This window comes from Entelurus aequoreus, linkage group LG17 (assembly GCF_033978785.1).
Source record: "Entelurus aequoreus isolate RoL-2023_Sb linkage group LG17, RoL_Eaeq_v1.1, whole genome shotgun sequence".
In the NCBI taxonomy this organism is placed as follows: Eukaryota; Metazoa; Chordata; class Actinopteri; order Syngnathiformes; family Syngnathidae; genus Entelurus; species Entelurus aequoreus.
This window is the reverse complement of record NC_084747.1, coordinates 7,451,499-7,469,658: the sequence shown is the minus strand read 5'-3', so window position 1 is coordinate 7,469,658 and position 18,160 is coordinate 7,451,499. Positions and strand designations below refer to the sequence as shown.

General features: G+C 40.9%; 1 protein-coding gene across 2 annotated transcripts; it reads left to right on the top strand.

Annotated features, from left to right (window-relative positions):
- The first annotated feature begins 269 nt into the window (after positions 1–269).
- LOC133632254 (zinc finger protein 771-like) lies at positions 270–17,953 on the top strand. 2 transcript variants are annotated; one of them, XM_062024592.1, is made up of 4 exons: positions 270–491; positions 5,047–5,355; positions 11,940–12,308; positions 14,913–17,953. In XM_062024592.1, exons 1-4 carry the CDS (start codon positions 377–379, stop codon positions 14,918–14,920), a joined length of 801 nt encoding a protein of 266 aa, XP_061880576.1. In that variant the 5' UTR covers positions 270–376; the 3' UTR covers positions 14,921–17,953. The 2 variants fall into 2 exon arrangements, with proteins under 2 accessions (XP_061880576.1, XP_061880575.1); XM_062024591.1 differs by lacking the exon at positions 14,913–17,953 and having other exon boundaries at positions 11,940–13,347.
- Positions 17,954–18,160: the final 207 nt, after the last annotated feature.

Sequence of the window (18,160 nt, the reverse complement as noted above, 5' to 3'; positions counted from 1 at the left end):
AAGTCTGTGCACGTGCTTGTATATATATATTTTTTATTTTCAAACAGTAGTTGTCCATTATTTGATGTTAGATACTTTTGCCAACCATTGTTTTAAAATAAGATTAAATTGCCTTTATTTTGAAAAAAAGAAATGATGTGGAGTAGGAAACGGAAGTTGCGGACTTCTAGCGCATGCGCAAATGTACTTGAAGCCAAGCAAAAAGAGAAGACCGCATGCTATGGTTGTTCGGAGATTCTTCGAATTCACGATCTTAAAGTCATGTGATTCACAGCAAATATAGCAACAAATATCTCAATTCGCATTTTCCAAAGCCACGAAACGTGCATTGAGTTTGGAGCGATATCTGAAGTGAAGATTGAAGACGTGATAGAAGATGGACGACTACTGCTATGCTAAGATGGCGACGTCCGCTAAAAGAGAACATGAAAGAGAATCAGCGCCACCAACTTCCAGCAAATCACCAACGGAGATAAAGACGAAAGATGAAGGTGAGTGACTTGAAGTTTTGTCATTTGAAAACTATTTCAAGCCCTTAAAATTGAAATTAGCCGGCTTTGTTGAAGAATGTAAAGAAAGAGCCGCCATGATTGTTAGCTTGAAGAAGGCAGTGGAGTTCACATCAGAGGAGATGAAAGAATGCAAAAGTCAAATGAAGAAAGTGGAAGAGCAAAACAAGCGCTTCCCATGTTTGGCAAACGCCACATTTCAAATATTTAGCTCGCATTACTAAGCTAAGTTATTGATGGAGTCCATCAAGTTATTGGATGGATGTTAGAGTGGACATAACAGCCACTATCTCTAAGTCATCCTCCATCTTGTAAACACTGTAGCAGCTAGTGAAAGTTTAAAGGCCTACTGAAATGAATTTTATTTAAACGGGGATAGCAGATCTATTCTATGTGTCATACTTGATCATTTCGCGACATTGCCATATTTTTGCTGAAAGGATTTAGTATAGAACAACGACGATAAAGATTGCAACTTTTGGTATCTGATAAAAAAAGGCTTGCCCCTACCGGAAGTAGTGTGACGTAGTCAGTTGAACATATACGCAAAGTTCCCTATTGTTTACAATGATGGCCGCATGAAGTGAGAGAGATTCGGACCGACAAAGCGACGATTTCCCCATTAATTTGAGCGAGGATGAAAGATTTGTGGATGAGTAAAGTGCAAGTGAAGGACTAGTGGGGAGTTGAAGCTATTCAGATAGGGAAGATGCTGTGAGAGCCGGGGGTGACCTGATATTCAGCTGGGAATGACTACAACAGTAAATAAACACAAGACATATATATACTCTATTAGCCACAACACAACCAGGCTTATATTTAATATGCCACAAATTAATCCCGCATAAAAACACCTAGGTGTTTGTTATGCTAGCTACTAGCTACTAGCTCGAGCTAGTTATAGCTCGAGCGGTATATGGATGGGATCCCGTCCATAAAACCCGCGAATACAATTCAAGCACCTGCACAACACACACACTCACTCAGCCCAAAGGACCGTTCACCTAACCCAAGGTTCATAAAGCTTATATATTTAACCAAAGTTACGTACGTGAAACGCACGTACGGGCAAGCGATCAAATGTTTGGAAGCGTACTCACGGTATCGCGTCTGCGTCTGTTAACGAAGTCAAAGTCCTCCTGGTAAGAGTCTCTGCTGTCCGAGTTCTTCGATCTTGACTGCATCTTTCGGGAATGTAAACAATGAAACACCGACTGTGTTGTGTTGCTGACTTCCCTCGCAAAATACTCCGCTTCGCACCGACTTTCTTCTTTGCTTGCTCAGCTTCTTTCTCCATAATGCAATGAACAAATTGCAACAGATTCACCAACACAGATGTCCAGAATACTGTGGAATAATGAGATGAAAACACAGCTGTTTCGTATTGGCTTCAATGGGGAAGCCATACCTCTGTTAAACTGGCTACGTCACGCGCATACGTCATCCTCCAAAGGCGTTTTGAACCGGAAGTGTGGCGGGAAATTTAAAATTGCACTTCATAAGTTAACCCGGCCGTATTCGCATGTGTTGCAATTTAAGATTTCATCATTGATATATAAACTATCAGACTGCGTGGTCGCTAGTAGTGGCTTTCAGTAGGCCTTTAAAATGATGTTGTTGCGCCAGGATTTGATTTTGAGCATTTTTTAATTGTATTTCCTAGTTCTTAGTAGGGCTGGACAATTAATTCCATTTTAATCTCAACTTCATTTAAGACATGACACGATCATAAACATGTTATTGTAAAAAAAGATGAACAGCCCGCGGAACGTGCATGCAAATTCTTGAGCCTGTAACGGTTAAAGGGATGAGTGAGTGTATGATTGAAAAAAAGACCATGTCTACTAGAATGTGCTACTTTTTATTTGACACAGTGCTAGTATGTCTAATCTGTAATCACTGAACTCAACAAAAAAGTAAGACCACATGATTTTTGCTTTAATGTAACCCCCAGAATTGGCCACTAAAACAGAATCTGCTAGTGAACGCAGAATTTCACGGAAATGGACATAAATGTGAGTGAAATGTTGTCATTGTGAGGAGAAGGAACATTTGTTTGGGACAATAATGTGTCCGGTACCCCTCGTTCATCCCCGAAACACTCAACCACCCTGTCCTGAACTAAACAATGTGGAGACGGCCACTTGAAACAGCGACTAAACTATGAAGCTAAAGCTAGCAAGAACAATCCACACACCACAAAACACTTCTTGTGTTGTTGTGAACGGCATCACGATGTAAGATCAATGTACAAACAGGAAGGCAGTCGCAACTTGAGAGGCTTTCCTTATTTTACAGCCTCGAGTTTTCTCAAAACTCACACTGTCCGCTTTGATTGATTGATTGGTTGATTGATTTTAGAAAATGTTATTCATGACACAAAAAGCAAACAATCTATTGTGTAAAATAAGTGTGAGAGGTAAGAAACGGCATACAGAAAAATTTAAACAGAAAACCTGAATTAGATTAGTTTTTCATATTGCTATAGTCGTTTTAATTTATTGTTACTAGGATTGTTATTTTACGCGTTATTTATTTGTTACTAATGTATATCTGGTTGTTCTTTTAGATTATATTTAAAATTGAGTTTTGGTGATAATGTTTTTGTTTTCAAATTAATACAAAAATGGTGTTATTTATCATGATTCCAAAATCACTCGAAATAATTGTGATTATTATGTTTTGCCATAATTGTCCAGCCCTAGACGAGGTATTGGAAAGGACTTCATGATAAACTATGTATCACGGTACTTGAGTCACGATACAATAGTCTATTGTAATATTGTGACATGGAGTTTTACTGACATTTTTACAAAGTCACTGAACATTTTCAAAAACTACTCAAAATTAATGTTGTATAAATGTATACTAGATGACAGTTATTATTTATTGGACAAACTGTGTCAAAAACAAAGTAAATAAAATGATCATTGCAGTTGTACAGAAAGTGGATCAAATTTCTTGCATTTAATATCTAAAAAAGTCCTCTTCTTCTTAACTACTGACTTCTTTCAGATAGATATGATCTTTTTTAGTTTTAGTCATTCACAAACAAGGATGGGTGGAGGGTCACCACTTTGACAACAAATATGTGAGCAAATTGTTGAACAGTTTAGGAACAACATTGCTCAACCAGCTATTTCAGAGAATTTAGGGATTTCACCATCTCAGGTCTATAATATCATCAAAAGGTTCAGAGAATCTGGAGAAATCACTGCACGTAACATTGAATGCCCGTGACCTTGGATCCTTCAGGCGGTACTGCATCAAAAAATGACATCAGTGTGTAAAGGATATCACCACATGGGCTCAGGAACACTTCAGAAAACCATTGCCAGTAACTGCAGTTGGTCGCTACATCTGTAAGTGCAAGTTAAAACTCTACTATGCACAGCAAAAGCCATTTATCAACAACACCCAGAAACACAGCAAAAGCCATTTATCAACAACACCCAGAAACGCCGCCGCCTTCGCTGGGCCCGAGCTCATCTAAGATGGACTGATGCAAAGTGGAAAAGTGTTCTGTGGTCTGACGAGTCCACATTTCAAATTGGTTTTGGAAACTGTGGACGTCGAACAAAGAGGAAAAGAACCATTTGGATTGTTCTTGGCGCAAAGTGTAAAAGGCAGCATGTGTGATGGTATGGGGGTGTATTAGTGCCCAAGACATGGGTAACTTACACATCTGTGAAGGCACCATTAATGCTGAAAGGTACATACAGCTTTTGGAGCAACATATGTTGCCATCCAAGCAACGTTATCATGGACGCCCCTGCTTATTTCAGCAAGACAATGCCAAGCACGGTGGCAGAGGGCTTAGTGCATCTGCCTCACAATACGAAGGTCCTGAGTGGTCCTGGGTTCAATCCTGGGCTCAGGATCTTTCTGTGTGGAGTTTGCATGTTCTCCCCGTGACTGCGTGGGTTCCCTCCGGGTACTCCGGCTTCCTCCCACCTCCAAAGATATGCACCTGGGGATAGGCCCCTCCCACCTCCAAAGACATGCACCTGGGGATAGGCCCCTCCCACCTCCAAAGACATGCACCTGGGGATAGGTCGATTGGCAACACTAAATTGGCCCTAGTGTGTGAATGTGAGTCTGTCTATCTGTGTGGCCCTGCGATGAGGTGGCGACTTGTCCAGGGTGTACCCCGTCTTCCGCCCAATTGTAGCTGAGATAGGCTCCAGCGCCCCCAAAGGGAATAAGCGGTAGAAAATGGATGGATGGAATGGAATGCCAAGCCACGTGTTACAACAGCGTGGCTTCATAGTAAAAGAGTGCGGGTACTAGACTGGCCTGCCTGTAGTCCAGACCTGTCTCCCATTGAAAATGTGTGGCGCATTATGAAGCCTAAAATAGCACAAGGGAGACCCCCGGACTGTTGAACAACTTAAGCTGTACATCAAGAAAGAATGGGAAAGAATTCCACCTGAGAAGCTTCAAAAATGTGTCTCCTCAGTTCCCAAACCTTTACTGAGTGTTGTTAAAAGGAAAGGCCATGTAACACAGTGGTGAACATTTTTGCAATGTTTTGCAGACGTCCAGCAGCTGATCGGTAATCCAGAAGAAGTTTCCCCTCAGTTAGGGGGGAGCTCCACTTTGAAGCAGGAGACTCCACAACCACCCTGCATTAAAAAGGAAGAGGAGGAACTCTGCATCACTCAGGAGGGAGAGTGTCTTCTAGGACGAGAGGAAGCTGATTACACCAAGTTTCCACTGAGTATTCTCTCTGTGAAGACTGAAGATGATGAAGAGAAACCACAAGTAGACAACCTCTTAGCTCTATCAGATAGTGAGGCTGAAGACGAGGTTGAAGAACCTTTGAGCAGCGATAAAGACTGTGAAGGTGATATGAGGACTCACACTGACAACAAACACTCTGAATGCTCTACAAAGAAGAGAGGTAAAAAATGTTTGAGCTGCTCAGTTTGTGGTCAAAGTTTTACTACAAAGACCAATTTGACTCGACACATGAGAACACACACCGGTGAAAAACCTTTTAATTGTTCAGTGTGTGGCAAAAGCTTTTCTCAAAATAGCATTTTGACTCGACACATGAGAACACACACAGGTGAAAAACCCTTTAATTGTTCAGTTTGTGGCAAAAGCTTTTCTCAAAATGGCTCTTTGACTCAACACATGAGAACACACACAGGTGAAAAAACCTTTAATTGTTCAGTTTGTGGCAAAAGCTTTTCTCGAAGTGGCTCTTTGACTCGACACATGACAACACACACAGGTGAAAAACCATTTAATTGTTCAGTTTGTGGCAAAAGCGTTTCTTCCAAGAGCAGGTTGACTAAACACATGACAACACACACTGGTGAAAAACCCTTTAAGTGTTCAGTTTGTGGCAAAAGCTTTTCTATTAAGAGCATTTTGACTCAACACATGAGAACACACACAGGTGAAAAACCCTTTAAGTGTTCAGTTTGTGGCAAAAGCGTTTCTTTTAAGAGCAGTTTGACTAAACACATGAGAACACACACTTGTGAAAAACCCTTTAATTGTTCAGTTTGTGGCAACAGCTTTTGTCATAACAGCTCTTTGTGGCGACACATGAGAACACACGCTGGAGGAAAACCATTTAGTTGTTCTGTGTGCTGTAAAAGGTTCCCACATAAAGCAGATGCAGTAAAACACATAAGAACACACAAGGGAAAATAACCTATTAGCTGTTTAGTTTGTGGTATGTTGCTCATATTTGGTGACATCCACTCTACCCAGGACCTCCTCACTGCTTCTTTCACAAATATCTGAGGTATTCATACAAACTTGGATTATTTGGAGCATAGTCTTATCCACTCATGACCCCATGTCTTCTCTGTATCTGAAACCTTGCTGAACAGTAAGATAGATGATGCTTCAAGTGCTTGGTTACTCCTTCTTCAGTCCTGGGGCCTCATGTGTCAAGTTTGTGCACGCTCAAAAACCTGCACTACACCCTTTTTCACTGCAAAGTTGAGATGTATCAAAACTGACGTTGACGCATAAGTGATGCTGGGTAACTGTTTGCATAACAAACTGCCAACTTTTACTCCTCAGACTGGTTGATGTACAAATCAGAGACTTATGAACAATTAACCCCCAACACCCACAACCCAGCCCCCACCTCCCTCGACATTCGGGCATAACAGGTTCAATCCGGCCCGTGAGATGAGTTTGCAAAGTGTAAAATTCAGCTGTATTTTTAATGAAAGAAACTGCTGTTCTAAATGTGTCCACTGGATGTCACATTAGCAATTCTGTCAGGCAAGCAAATAGCATAGCAAGTATACCAAGCAAGAGGTAGACGGTAAAGCGGGGCTGTGACTCCTCCCCCTCCACCCAACGTACAACAGGAGTAAAATAAGCAATCAGTAACCCCACTTAAAATGCAGCATGAGACACTGCACACTGATATAGTTCTGTGAAAATGATTGTCTTCTGTGCAAATGTAAAGAAAGTGAACAGTGTGTGATTTACTGCAATACTGTCAGTCTTTTCACTTTGTATTTGTGCTTTGTTGAAATTGTTCACACATTGCACAGCTTTTATTTTTCTATCAATACACATTATGTCTGTCAGACAGGAAGTAACTCAACACTCTTGAATAGTTTCTACCTCAGTTTGTATGGTTTGTTGAGTTAGCACAGGATTCATATGTGGAAATGACAAATGAGGTAGTTGATACATAGAATAGTTTTTATTCATGCTTTATTTAGTTTTTTGTTCAATTCTAGATGGGTTGTGACTTAAAGTTTAATAGAAACACTGAGATTAAGTTTGAGTTCATTGCGTTCTTTAAGGTGTTTTTGAAAATGCACCATTTTTTTCCCTCAGAATTTTTAACTAACTTGAAGTGTTTTGTCAAGAGGATTATTTGTGATGTGTACATTGTCCGAATGTGATCGTTCTATTTTGGGTTGAAGTAAAATAAAGAAAACAATCTGTTGTATTTTGAAGTTATCATGCCATGATTTTACCCGTCCCGCCCACGTGGAAATAGATTTTCCTCCATGTGGCCCCTGAGCTAAAATGAGTTTGACACCCCTGCTGTAATGTGACTCATGTGAGCAGGTTACTGTATAAACACATTTTGTTATAAGTTATAAAAATGTGTTCAGTTCTCAGAGACACATCAATGTCAGGCTGACAATCGCTCTTCCGCTTTCTCCAAACACGAGAACAAAGCAGCTCCTACTGACTTGTGATTGGTCAGACCGTGCCCATCTTAATCACATGGCTCATTTCAATATAATAAATTGTGATGTAACACAATTGAATATCTTATATGCTCAGACAGTAATGTGTTTATATAAGTTTAGATTGTGTTATGATGTTTGTAATGGGGAAAGACGTTAATGTGTCTTGTTTTCATGTTTGCATTTAAGATAGTTGACATTTAGCATGATAGCTGTTAACTGGCGATTAGTGATGTTAAGTGCCTAAGATGGTAGTTATTGATTAGCAGTGTGATGAGGGCTTTCTGCTGGTGAGTGATTAGCACTACAGTTAGAGCCACCTATCGCTAGGTAGAAATGAGCAGTTTCACCAACATTTTTATGTGAAACCATATTACTAACTGTCTGGTGTTTTACAGGATTCATGGAAGTTTATTGTCATAGCAGCACACGATACACATGAGATGGCACACAATTTAGTAGCACTTGAACAATAGGATTGGTCCTGGTGGAGATCTACACTCTTAGTGCTTTTCTTCTTTATTCAGAGTAATTCTTTGACTTTCTAAAGGTTTTTAACTAAAACAACTAAGTAGCTTGAAAAATATTTCTGATTCTTGTAGTATTTAAAATGTAGGATTTTTTTTCCTCGATGTTTGCCCTTTTTCTGGTTTGAACAACAGCCATGGAAAAAGTCTGTGCACGTGCTTGTATATATATATTTTTTATTTTCAAACAGTAGTTGTCCATTATTTGATGTTAGATACTTTTGCCAACCATTGTTTTAAAATAAGATTAAATTGCCTTTATTTTGAAAAAAAGAAATGATGTGGAGTAGGAAACGGAAGTTACGGACTTCTAGCGCATGCGCAAATGTACTTGAAGCCAAGCAAAAAGAGAAGACCGCATGCTATGGTTGTTCGGAGATTCTTCGAATTCACGATCTTAAAGTCATATGATTCACAGCAAATATAGCAACAAATATCTCAATTCGCATTTTCCAAAGCCACGAAACGTGCATTGAGTTTGGAGCGATATCTGAAGTGAAGATTGAAGACGTGATAGAAGATGGACGACTACTGCTATGCTAAGATGGCGACGTCCGCTAAAAGAGAACATGAAAGAGAATCAGCGCCACCAACTTCCAGCAAATCACCAACGGAGATAAAGACGAAAGATGAAGGTGAGTGACTTGAAGTTTTGTCATTTGAAAACTATTTCAAGCCCTTAAAATTGAAATTAGCCGGCTTTGTTGAAGAATGTAAAGAAAGAGCCGCCATGATTGTTAGCTTGAAGAAGGCAGTGGAGTTCACATCAGAGGAGATGAAAGAATGCAAAAGTCAAATGAAGAAAGTGGAAGAGCAAAACAAGCGCTTCCCATGTTTGGCAAACACCACATTTAAAATATTTAGCTCGCATTACTAAGCTAAGTTATTGATGGAGTCCATCAAGTTATTGGATGGATGTTAGAGTGGACATAACAGCCACTATCTCTAAGTCATCCTCCATCTTGTAAACACTGTAGCAGCTAGTGGAAGATTAAAGGCCTACTGAAATTAATTTTTTTTATTTAAACGGGGATAGCAGATCTATTCTATGTGTCATACTTGATCATTTCGCGACATTGCCGTATTTTTGCTGAAAGGATTTAGTATAGAACAACAACGATAAAGATCGCAACTTTTGGTATCTGATAAAAAAAAAGGCTTCCCCCTACCGGAAGTAGCGTGACGTAGTCAGTTGAACATATACGCAAAGTTCCCTATTGTTTACAATGATGGCCGCCAGAAGTGAGAGAGATTCGGACCGACAAAGCGACGATTTCCCCATTAATTTGAGCGAGGATAAAAGATTTGTGGATGAGTAAAGTGCAAGTGAAGGACTAGTGGGGAGTTGAAGCTATTCAGATAGGGAAGATGCTGTGAGAGCCGGGGGTGACCTGATATTCAGCTGGGAATGACTACAACAGTAAATAAACACAAGACATATATATACTCTATTAGCCACAACACAACCAGGCTTATATTTAATATGCCACAAATTAATCCCGCATAAAAACACCTAGGTGTTTGTTATGCTAGCTCCCAGCTACTAGCTCGAGCTAGTTATAGCAAGCGATCAAATGTTTGGAAGCGTACTCACGGTATCGCGTCTGCGTCTGTTAACGAAGTCAAAGTCCTCCTGGTAAGAGTCTCTGCTGTCCGAGTTCTTCGATCTTGACTGCATCTTTCGGGAATGTAAACAATGAAACACCGACTGTGTTGTGTTGCTGACTTCCCTCGCAAAATACTCCGCTTCGCACCGACTTTCTTCTTTGCTTGCTCAGCTTCTTTCTCCATAATGCAATGAACAAATTGCAACAGATTCACCAACACAGATGTCCAGAATACTGTGGAATAATGAGATGAAAACAGAGCTATTTCGTATTGACTTCAATGGGGAAGCCATACCTCTGTTAAACTGGCTACGTCACGCGCATACGTCATCCTCCAAAGGCGTTTTGAACCGGAAGTGTGGCGGGAAATTTAAAATTGCACTTTATAAGTTAACCCGGCCGTATTGGCATGTGTTGCAATTTAAGATTTCATCATTGATATATAAACTATCAGACTGCGTGGTCGCTAGTAGTGGCTTTCAGTAGGCCTTTAAAATGATGTTGTTGCGCCAGGATTTGATTTTGAGCATTTTTTAATTGTATTTCCTAGTTCTTAGTAGGGCTGGACAATTAATCCCATTTTAATCTCAACTTCATTTAAGACATGACACGATCATAAACATGTTATTGTAAAAAAAGATGAACAGCCCGCGGAACGTGCATGTAAATTCTTGAGCCTGTAACGGTTAAAGGGATGAGTGAGTGTATGATTGAAAAAAAGACCATGTCTACTAGAATGTGCTACTTTTTATTTGACACAGTGCTAGTATGTCTAATCTGTAATCACTGAACTCAACAAAAAAGTAAGACCACATGATTTTCACTTTAATGTAACCCCCAGAATTGGCCACTACAACAGAATCTGCTAGTAAACGCAGAATTTCACGGAAATGGACATAAATGTGAGTGAAATGTTGTCATTGTGAGGAGAAGGAACATTTGTTTGGGACAATAATGTGTCCGGTACCCCTCGTTCATCCCCGAAACACTCAACCACCCTGTTTCTCAGTTCGGACATGAAATATCTTGTCTTTGCAGTCTATTCAATTGAATATAAGTTGAAAAGGATTTGCGAATCATTGTATTCTCTTTTTATTTACCATTTACACAACGTGACAACTTAACTGCTTTTGGGTTTTGTACATGTGCACAGCAGGGGAGCTGGTTAACTTATGAGAGTAGTATGTGTGTTTGTGAGAATGTCAACGTGTTGTCTGAGTGACGTGAGCGGGCGAGTAAAGAGAGAGCAGCAGGACAGGTGTAACAACTACATTATACCTGTCACTATTTAAACTCCTTGTGCAGATCTGAATGCTTATTATTTAAATGTTGACCCAAGTCTGAAGCAAAGGTGGTAATACTAATCACCACATTTGGCGAGGCGTGTTTTAAAGCAGCTGTTGTGAGAGTAGTGTATGTGTGTGTGCACCTTTAAGAGTGGCAGTATGTGGGCTGAGTAAGTGAGTGGGCGAGTAAGGAGAGGTAGTGGTAGCATGTGCAGGAGTGTTAATAGCATGGTGGATGTCCGCTTGTGCCCTGTGGAAATAATAAATAAAGTGAGCAAGTTGTAACTAATCGACGGCCTCGTCCTTCCGACCAAAGAGCGGAGCTTTATGGACCCAGTGTTACCCCCGACACAACATGGGCCCTGGAGGGAACGTCTCCCCTGCGCTCCTCGACCACGGTCTGGGAGCCCACAAACAGGAAAGGTGTAAAGCAACCCTTGCAGAGCGGCGGCTCCCTGTTTAAAGTGTCACCTTTATAGTTAGTTTAGAAGCCCAAATACCTCCATATTGCACTTCATGCACCCTCTTTATTAACCAGTAGAATTGTCCTTTGTTGCCTTTCTTCCTCTCCACCATGTTATTGCTTGTATGCACTTTGTGTGTGCGTTTTGACACACTCAACATCATGCGCCTCCGCTCTGTAGTCACCGCCTCACAGCAGCATTCAGGTGAAAGAACGGTACCGGTACTTTTCAAAGGTGCTATAGTACCGATTTCAATTGATTAGTACCACGATACTTTATTAGTAGCAGTATACTGTACAACCCTACTACACACACATACAGTACATAGAAGAAAGTGTGTTTTTGTTGTTTGTGTCTTGCAGACGTCCAGCAGCTGATCGGTAATCCAGAAGAAGTTTCCCCTCAGTTAGGGGGGAGCTCCACTTTGAAGCAGGAGACTCCACAACCACCCTGCATTAAAAAGGAAGAGGAGGAACTCTGCATCACTCAGGAGGGAGAGTGTCTTCTAGGACGAGAGGAAGCTGATTACACCAAGTTTCCACTGAGTATTCTCTCTGTGAAGACTGAAGATGATGAAGAGAAACCACAAGTAGACAACCTCTTAGCTCCACTATCAGATAGTGAGGCTGAAGACGAGGTTGAAGAACCTTTGAGCAGAGATAAAGACTGTGAAGGTGATATGAGGACTCACACTGACAACAAACACTCTGAATGCTCTACAAAGAAGAGAGGTAAAACATGTTTGAGCTGCTCGGTTTGTGCTGAAAGTTTTACTAAAAAGAGCCGTTTGACTCAACACATGAGAACACACACAGGTGAAAAACCCTTTAATTGTTCAGTTTGTGGCAAAAGCTTTTCTCAAAATAGCTCTTTGACTCAACACATGAGAACACACACAGGTGAAAAAAACTTCAATTGTTCAGTTTGTGGCAAAAGCTTTTCTCAAAGTGGCTCTTTGACTGGACACATGACAACACACACAGGTGAAAAACCATTTAATTGTTCAGTTTGTGGCAAAAGCTTTTCTATTAGGAGCATTTTGACTCAACACCTGAGAACACACACAGGTGAAAAACCCTTTAAGTGTTCAGTTTGTGGCAAAAGCATTTCTTTTAAGAGCAGTTTGACTCAACACATGAGAACACACACTGGTGAAAAACCCTTTAATTGTTCAGTTTGTGGCAGAAGCTTTTCTCATAATAGCTCTTTGTGTCGACACATGAGAACACACGCTGGAGAAAAACCATTTAGTTGTTCAGTGTGCTGTAAAAGGTTCACACATAATGCAGACGCAGTAAAACACATAAGAACACACAAGGGAAAATAACAAATTAGCTGTTTAGTTTGTGGTATGTTGCTCATATGTGGTGACATCCACCCTACCCAGGACCTCCTCACTGCTTCTTTCACAAATATCTGAGGTATTCATACAAACTTGGATTATTTGGAGCATAATCTTATCCACTCATGACCCCATGTCTTCTCTGTATCTGAAACATTGCTGAACAGTAAGATAGATGATGCTTCAAGTGCTTGGTTACTCCTTCTTCAGTCCTGGGGCCTCATGTGTCAAGTTTGTGCACGCTCAAAAACCTGCACTACACCCTTTTTCACTGCAAAGTTGAGATGTATCCAAACTGACGTTGACGCATAAGTGATGCCGGGTAACTGTTTGCATAACAAACTGCCAACTTTTACTCCTCAGACTGGTTGATGTGCAAATCAGAGACTTATGAACAATTAACCCCCAACACCCACAACCCAACCCCCACCTCCCTCGACATTCGGGCATAACAGGTTCAATCTGGCCCGTGAGATGAGTTTGCAAAGTGTAAAATTCAGCTGTATTTTTAATGAAAGAAACTGCTGTTCTAAATGTGTCCACTGGATGTCACAATAGCAATTCTGTTAGGCAAGCAAATAGCATAGCAAGTATACCAAGCAAGAGGTAGACGGTAAAGCGGGGCTGTGACTCCTCCCCCTCCACCCAACGTAAAACAGGAGTAAAATAAGCAATCAGTAACCCCACTTAAAATGCAGCATGAGACACTGCACACTGATATAGTTCTGTGAAAATGATTGTCTTCTGTGCAAATGTAAAGAAAGTGAACAGTGTGTGATTTACTGCAATACTGTCAGTCTTTTCACTTTTTATTTGTGCTTTGTTGAAATTGTTCACACATTGCACAGCTTTTATTTTTCTATCAATACACATTATGTCTGTCAGACAGGAAGTAACTCAACACTCTTGAATAGTTTCTACCTCAGTTTGTATGGTTTGTTGAGTTAGCACAGGATTAATATGTGGAAATGACAAATGAGGTAGTTGATACATAGAATAGTTTTTATTCATGCTTTATTTTGTTTTTTGTTCAATCCTAGATGGGTTGTGACTTAAAGTTTAATAGAAACACTGAGATTAAGTTTAAGTTCATTGCGTTCTTTAAGGTGTTTTTGAAAATGCACTATTTTTTCCCCTTGAAGTGTTTTGTCAAGAGGATTGTTTGTGATGTGTACATTTTCCGAATGTGATCGTTCTATTTTGGGTTGAAGTAAAATAAAGAAAACAATCTGTCGTATTTTGAAGTTATCATGCCATGATTTTACCCGTCCCGCCCACGTGGAAATAGATTTTCCTCCATGTGGCCCCTGAGCTAAAATGAGTTTGACACCCCTGCTGTAATGTGACTCATGTGAGCAGGTTACTGTATAAACACATTTTGTTATAAGTTATAAAAATGTGTTCAGTTCTCAGAGACACATCAATGTCAGGCTGACAATCGCTCTTCCGCTTTCTCCAAACACGAGAACAAAGCAGCTCCTACTGACTTGTGATTGGTCAGACCGTGCCCATCTTAATCACATGGCTCATTTCAATATAATAAATTGTGATGTAACACAATTGAATATCTTATATGCTCAGACAGTAATGTGTTTATATAAGTTTAGATTGTGTTATGATGTTTGTAATGGGGAAAGACGTTAATGTGTCTTGTTTTCATGTTTGCATTTAAGATAGTTGACATTTAGCATGATAGCTGTTAACTGGCGATTAGTGATGTTAAGTGCCTAAGATGGTAGTTATTGATTAGCAGTGTGATGAGGGCTTTCTGCTGGTGAGTGATTAGCACTACAGTTAGAGCCACCTATCGCTAGGTAGAAATGAGCAGTTGCACCAACATTTTTATGTGAAACCATATTACTAAAAGCTAAGTAGCGCTCTATCTGTGTGCTTTTAATTGTTCTACGGCTTTCTTTATCACTTCTCAAACATTTTTAGTGGTACTATTTAACTTGCAAATCACCCGATCTCTGTCCCACCACCCTTTCCTCAGCTAGCTAGCTGCTAAGCTAGCGCGGAGAAAGGCAGCGCCGGTCAGTAAGAAGCTACTCCTACAGACCGCGACCACTTCCCTGAGGACAGCAGGAACTTCACTCGGTGACAGAAAACACTGTGAGTAATGGCTTCCTGCGCGTCTTGCACCATACTCACGGAGAGGTTGGCTCTGCTAGAGGGCCGTGTCCGCCAGTTAGAGCAGAGTAATGTCGTAACTTTAGATGTTGCGGACACATCTGCTAGCGTTAGCTGTAGCGAGCTAACTAGCCCAGCTTGTAGCAGTCCTAAGCGGCCTACAAGCTACGGTGTACCGGTTGAGACGCATAATAGATTTAGTTCTTTAGCTAGTCCTACACCCCAGTCTACCGGGCACCACACCTTAGTTATAGGGGACTCCATCACCCGAAACATAAAGCTTAGCAAACCAGCCACAATAAAGTGTATCCCCGGGGCCAGAGCACCTGACATTGAAGCTAATCTTAGGGAGCTAACTCGCAACAGGCCTAGTAAACACGTACGACAGGCTAATCGCACCACTAATTATGCGAATATAGTTGTACACGTTGGCTCCAATGACACTAGAATGAGACAGTCAGAGATTACAAAGAGAAACATAGCCAGGACTTGTGATCTCGCCAGAAAGATGTCCAGGCATCGAGTAATTGTCTCTGGCCCCCTGCCTGCGAGAGGCAATGATGAGAGATATAGCAGATTAGTCTCGCTTAACAAGTGGTTGGCTAGCTACTGTAGGCAGCAGGGACTAACGTTTATTGATAACTGGCCCTCTTTCTGGGGCAAACCAGGCTTGCTGATGAGAGACGGCCTTCACCCTAACCAGGAAGGCGCCATCATCCTGTCTAGAAACATAGACTACTATTTAAGTCTCACTTGACTGACTACACTAGAGCAAGCCCGGTCACAGGCAATTACAATGTCTGTTAGTCCGGGTGAGGAGTCAGTTAAGCTAGAACTAGCCAGCGCCAGGCTGGATAATCCATGTACGCATAGCAATTCTCTTAGAATAATACACAATTCACATAATGTTTTTTCTGTTGTGTCTGTGTCAGGGGTGGACATGCATTCTACTGAGGTGGCAAATTATGATATGTCCAGTCTATTGCAGCACCAAGCAAACAATCGGAAAATTCCCGTCATATCAATTCCTAGATATGGTCGAAACTATTTAAAGTGCACTACGCATAATAAACGCAACATTGTTAATATTGCCACTACGGATAATCTTAACAAAAACTCGTCAAAACAGCCCAATACCTATAATATGGGCTTTTTAAACATAAGATCATTGTCTCCCAAGGCGTTATTGGTTAATGAGGTCATTAGAGACAACAATCTTAACGTCATTGGTCTTAGCGAAACCTGGCTCAAACCGGACAAATTTTTTGCGCTCAATGAGGCATCTCCTCCTAACTATACGAATGCGCATGTTGCCCGCCCTCTTAAAAGGGGAGGGGGTGTCGCACTAATATACAATGAAAATTTCAACCTTACCCCTAACCTAAATAATAAATATAAATCGTTTGAGGTGCTTACTATGAGGTCTGTCACACCGCTACCTCTCGACCTGGCTGTTATCTACCGCCCCCCTGGGCCCTATTCGGACTTTATCAGTGAATTCTCAGAGTTCGTTGCTGATCTAGTGACGCACGCCGACAATATAATCATAATGGGGGACTTTAATATCCATATGAATACCCCATCGGACCCTCAGTGCGTGGCGCTCCAAACCATAATTGATAGCTGTGGTCTTACACAAATAATACATGAACCCACGCATCGCAACGGTAATACAATAGATCTAGTGCTTGTCAGGGGTGTCACCACCTCCAAAGTTATGATACTTCCATATACTAAAGTAATGTCCGATCATTACCTTATAAAATTTGAAGTTTTGACTCTTTGTCAACAAGCTAATAATAATAATAACTGCTATAGCGGCCGCAACATTAATGCTGCCACAACGATGACTCTTGCTGACCTACTGCCTTCGGTAATAGCACCATTCCCAAATTATGTCGGCTCTATTGATAAACTCACTAACAACTTTGACGATGCCTTGCGCGAAATTATTGATAGTATAGCACCGCTAAAGCAAAAAAGGGCCCCTAAAAGGCGCACCCCATGGTTTACAGAAGAAATTAGAGCTCATAAATTATCATGTAGAAAACTGGAACGCAAATGGCGCGCGACTAAACTTGAGGTTTTCCATCAAGCATGGAGTGATAGTTTAATAACTTATAAACGCATGCTTATCTTAGCTAAAGCTAAATACTACTCAAATCTCATCCGCCTCAACAAAAACGATCCTAAATTTCTGTTTAGTACAGTAGCATCGCTAACCCAACAAGGGACTCCTCCCAGTAGCTCCACCCACTCGGCAGATGATTTTATGAATTTCTTTAATAAGAAAATTGAACTCATTAGAAAGGAGATTAAAGACAACGCATCCCAGCTACAACTGGGCTCTATTAACACAAATACGACTGTATATACGACGGACACTGCCCTCCAAAATAGTCTCTCTATTTTTGATGAAATAACATTAGAGGAATTATTACAGCGTGTAAGTGGGATAAAACAAACAACATGTTTACTTGACCCACTTCCTCGGAAACTTATCAAGGAACTGTTTGTATTATTAGGTCCATCAGTGTTAAATATTATAAACTTATCACTTTCCTCCGGCACTGTTCCCCTAGCATTCAAAAAAGCGGTTATTCATCCTCTGCTCAAAAGACCTAACCTCGATCCTGACCTCATGGTAAACTACCGACCGGTCTCCCACCTTCCGTTTATTTCCAAAATTCTCGAAAAAACTGTTGCACAGCAGCTAAATGAACACTTAGTGACTAACAATCTCTGTGAACCTTTTCAATCCGGTTTCAGGGCAAATCACTCTACGGAGACAGCTCTCGCAAAAATGACTAATGATCTATTGCTAACGATGGATTCTGATGCGTCATCTATGTTGCTGCTTCTTGATCTTAGCGCCGCTTTCGATACCGTCGATCATAATATTTTATTAGAGCGTATCAAAACACGTATTGGGATGTCAGACTTAGCCTTGTCTTGGTTTAACTCTTATCTTACTGACAGGATGCAGTGCGTCTCCCATAACAATGTGACCTCGGACTATGTCAAGGTAACGTGCGGAGTTCCCCAGGGTTCGGTTCGTGGCCCTGCACTCTTTAGTATTTACATGCTGCCGCTGGGTGACATCATACGCAA

Coding starts and splice junctions, on each gene's coding strand:
- LOC133632254 (XM_062024591.1), top strand. CDS start 377: ATGGACGACTACTGCTATGCTAAGATGGCGACGTCCGCTAAAAGAGAA. Junction 492..5,046: donor GATAAAGACGAAAGATGAAG/GTGAGTGACTTG, acceptor AATGTTTTGCAG/ACGTCCAGCAGCTGATCGGT. Junction 5,356..11,939: donor CAGCGATAAAGACTGTGAAG/GTGATATGAGGA, acceptor TGTGTCTTGCAG/ACGTCCAGCAGCTGATCGGT.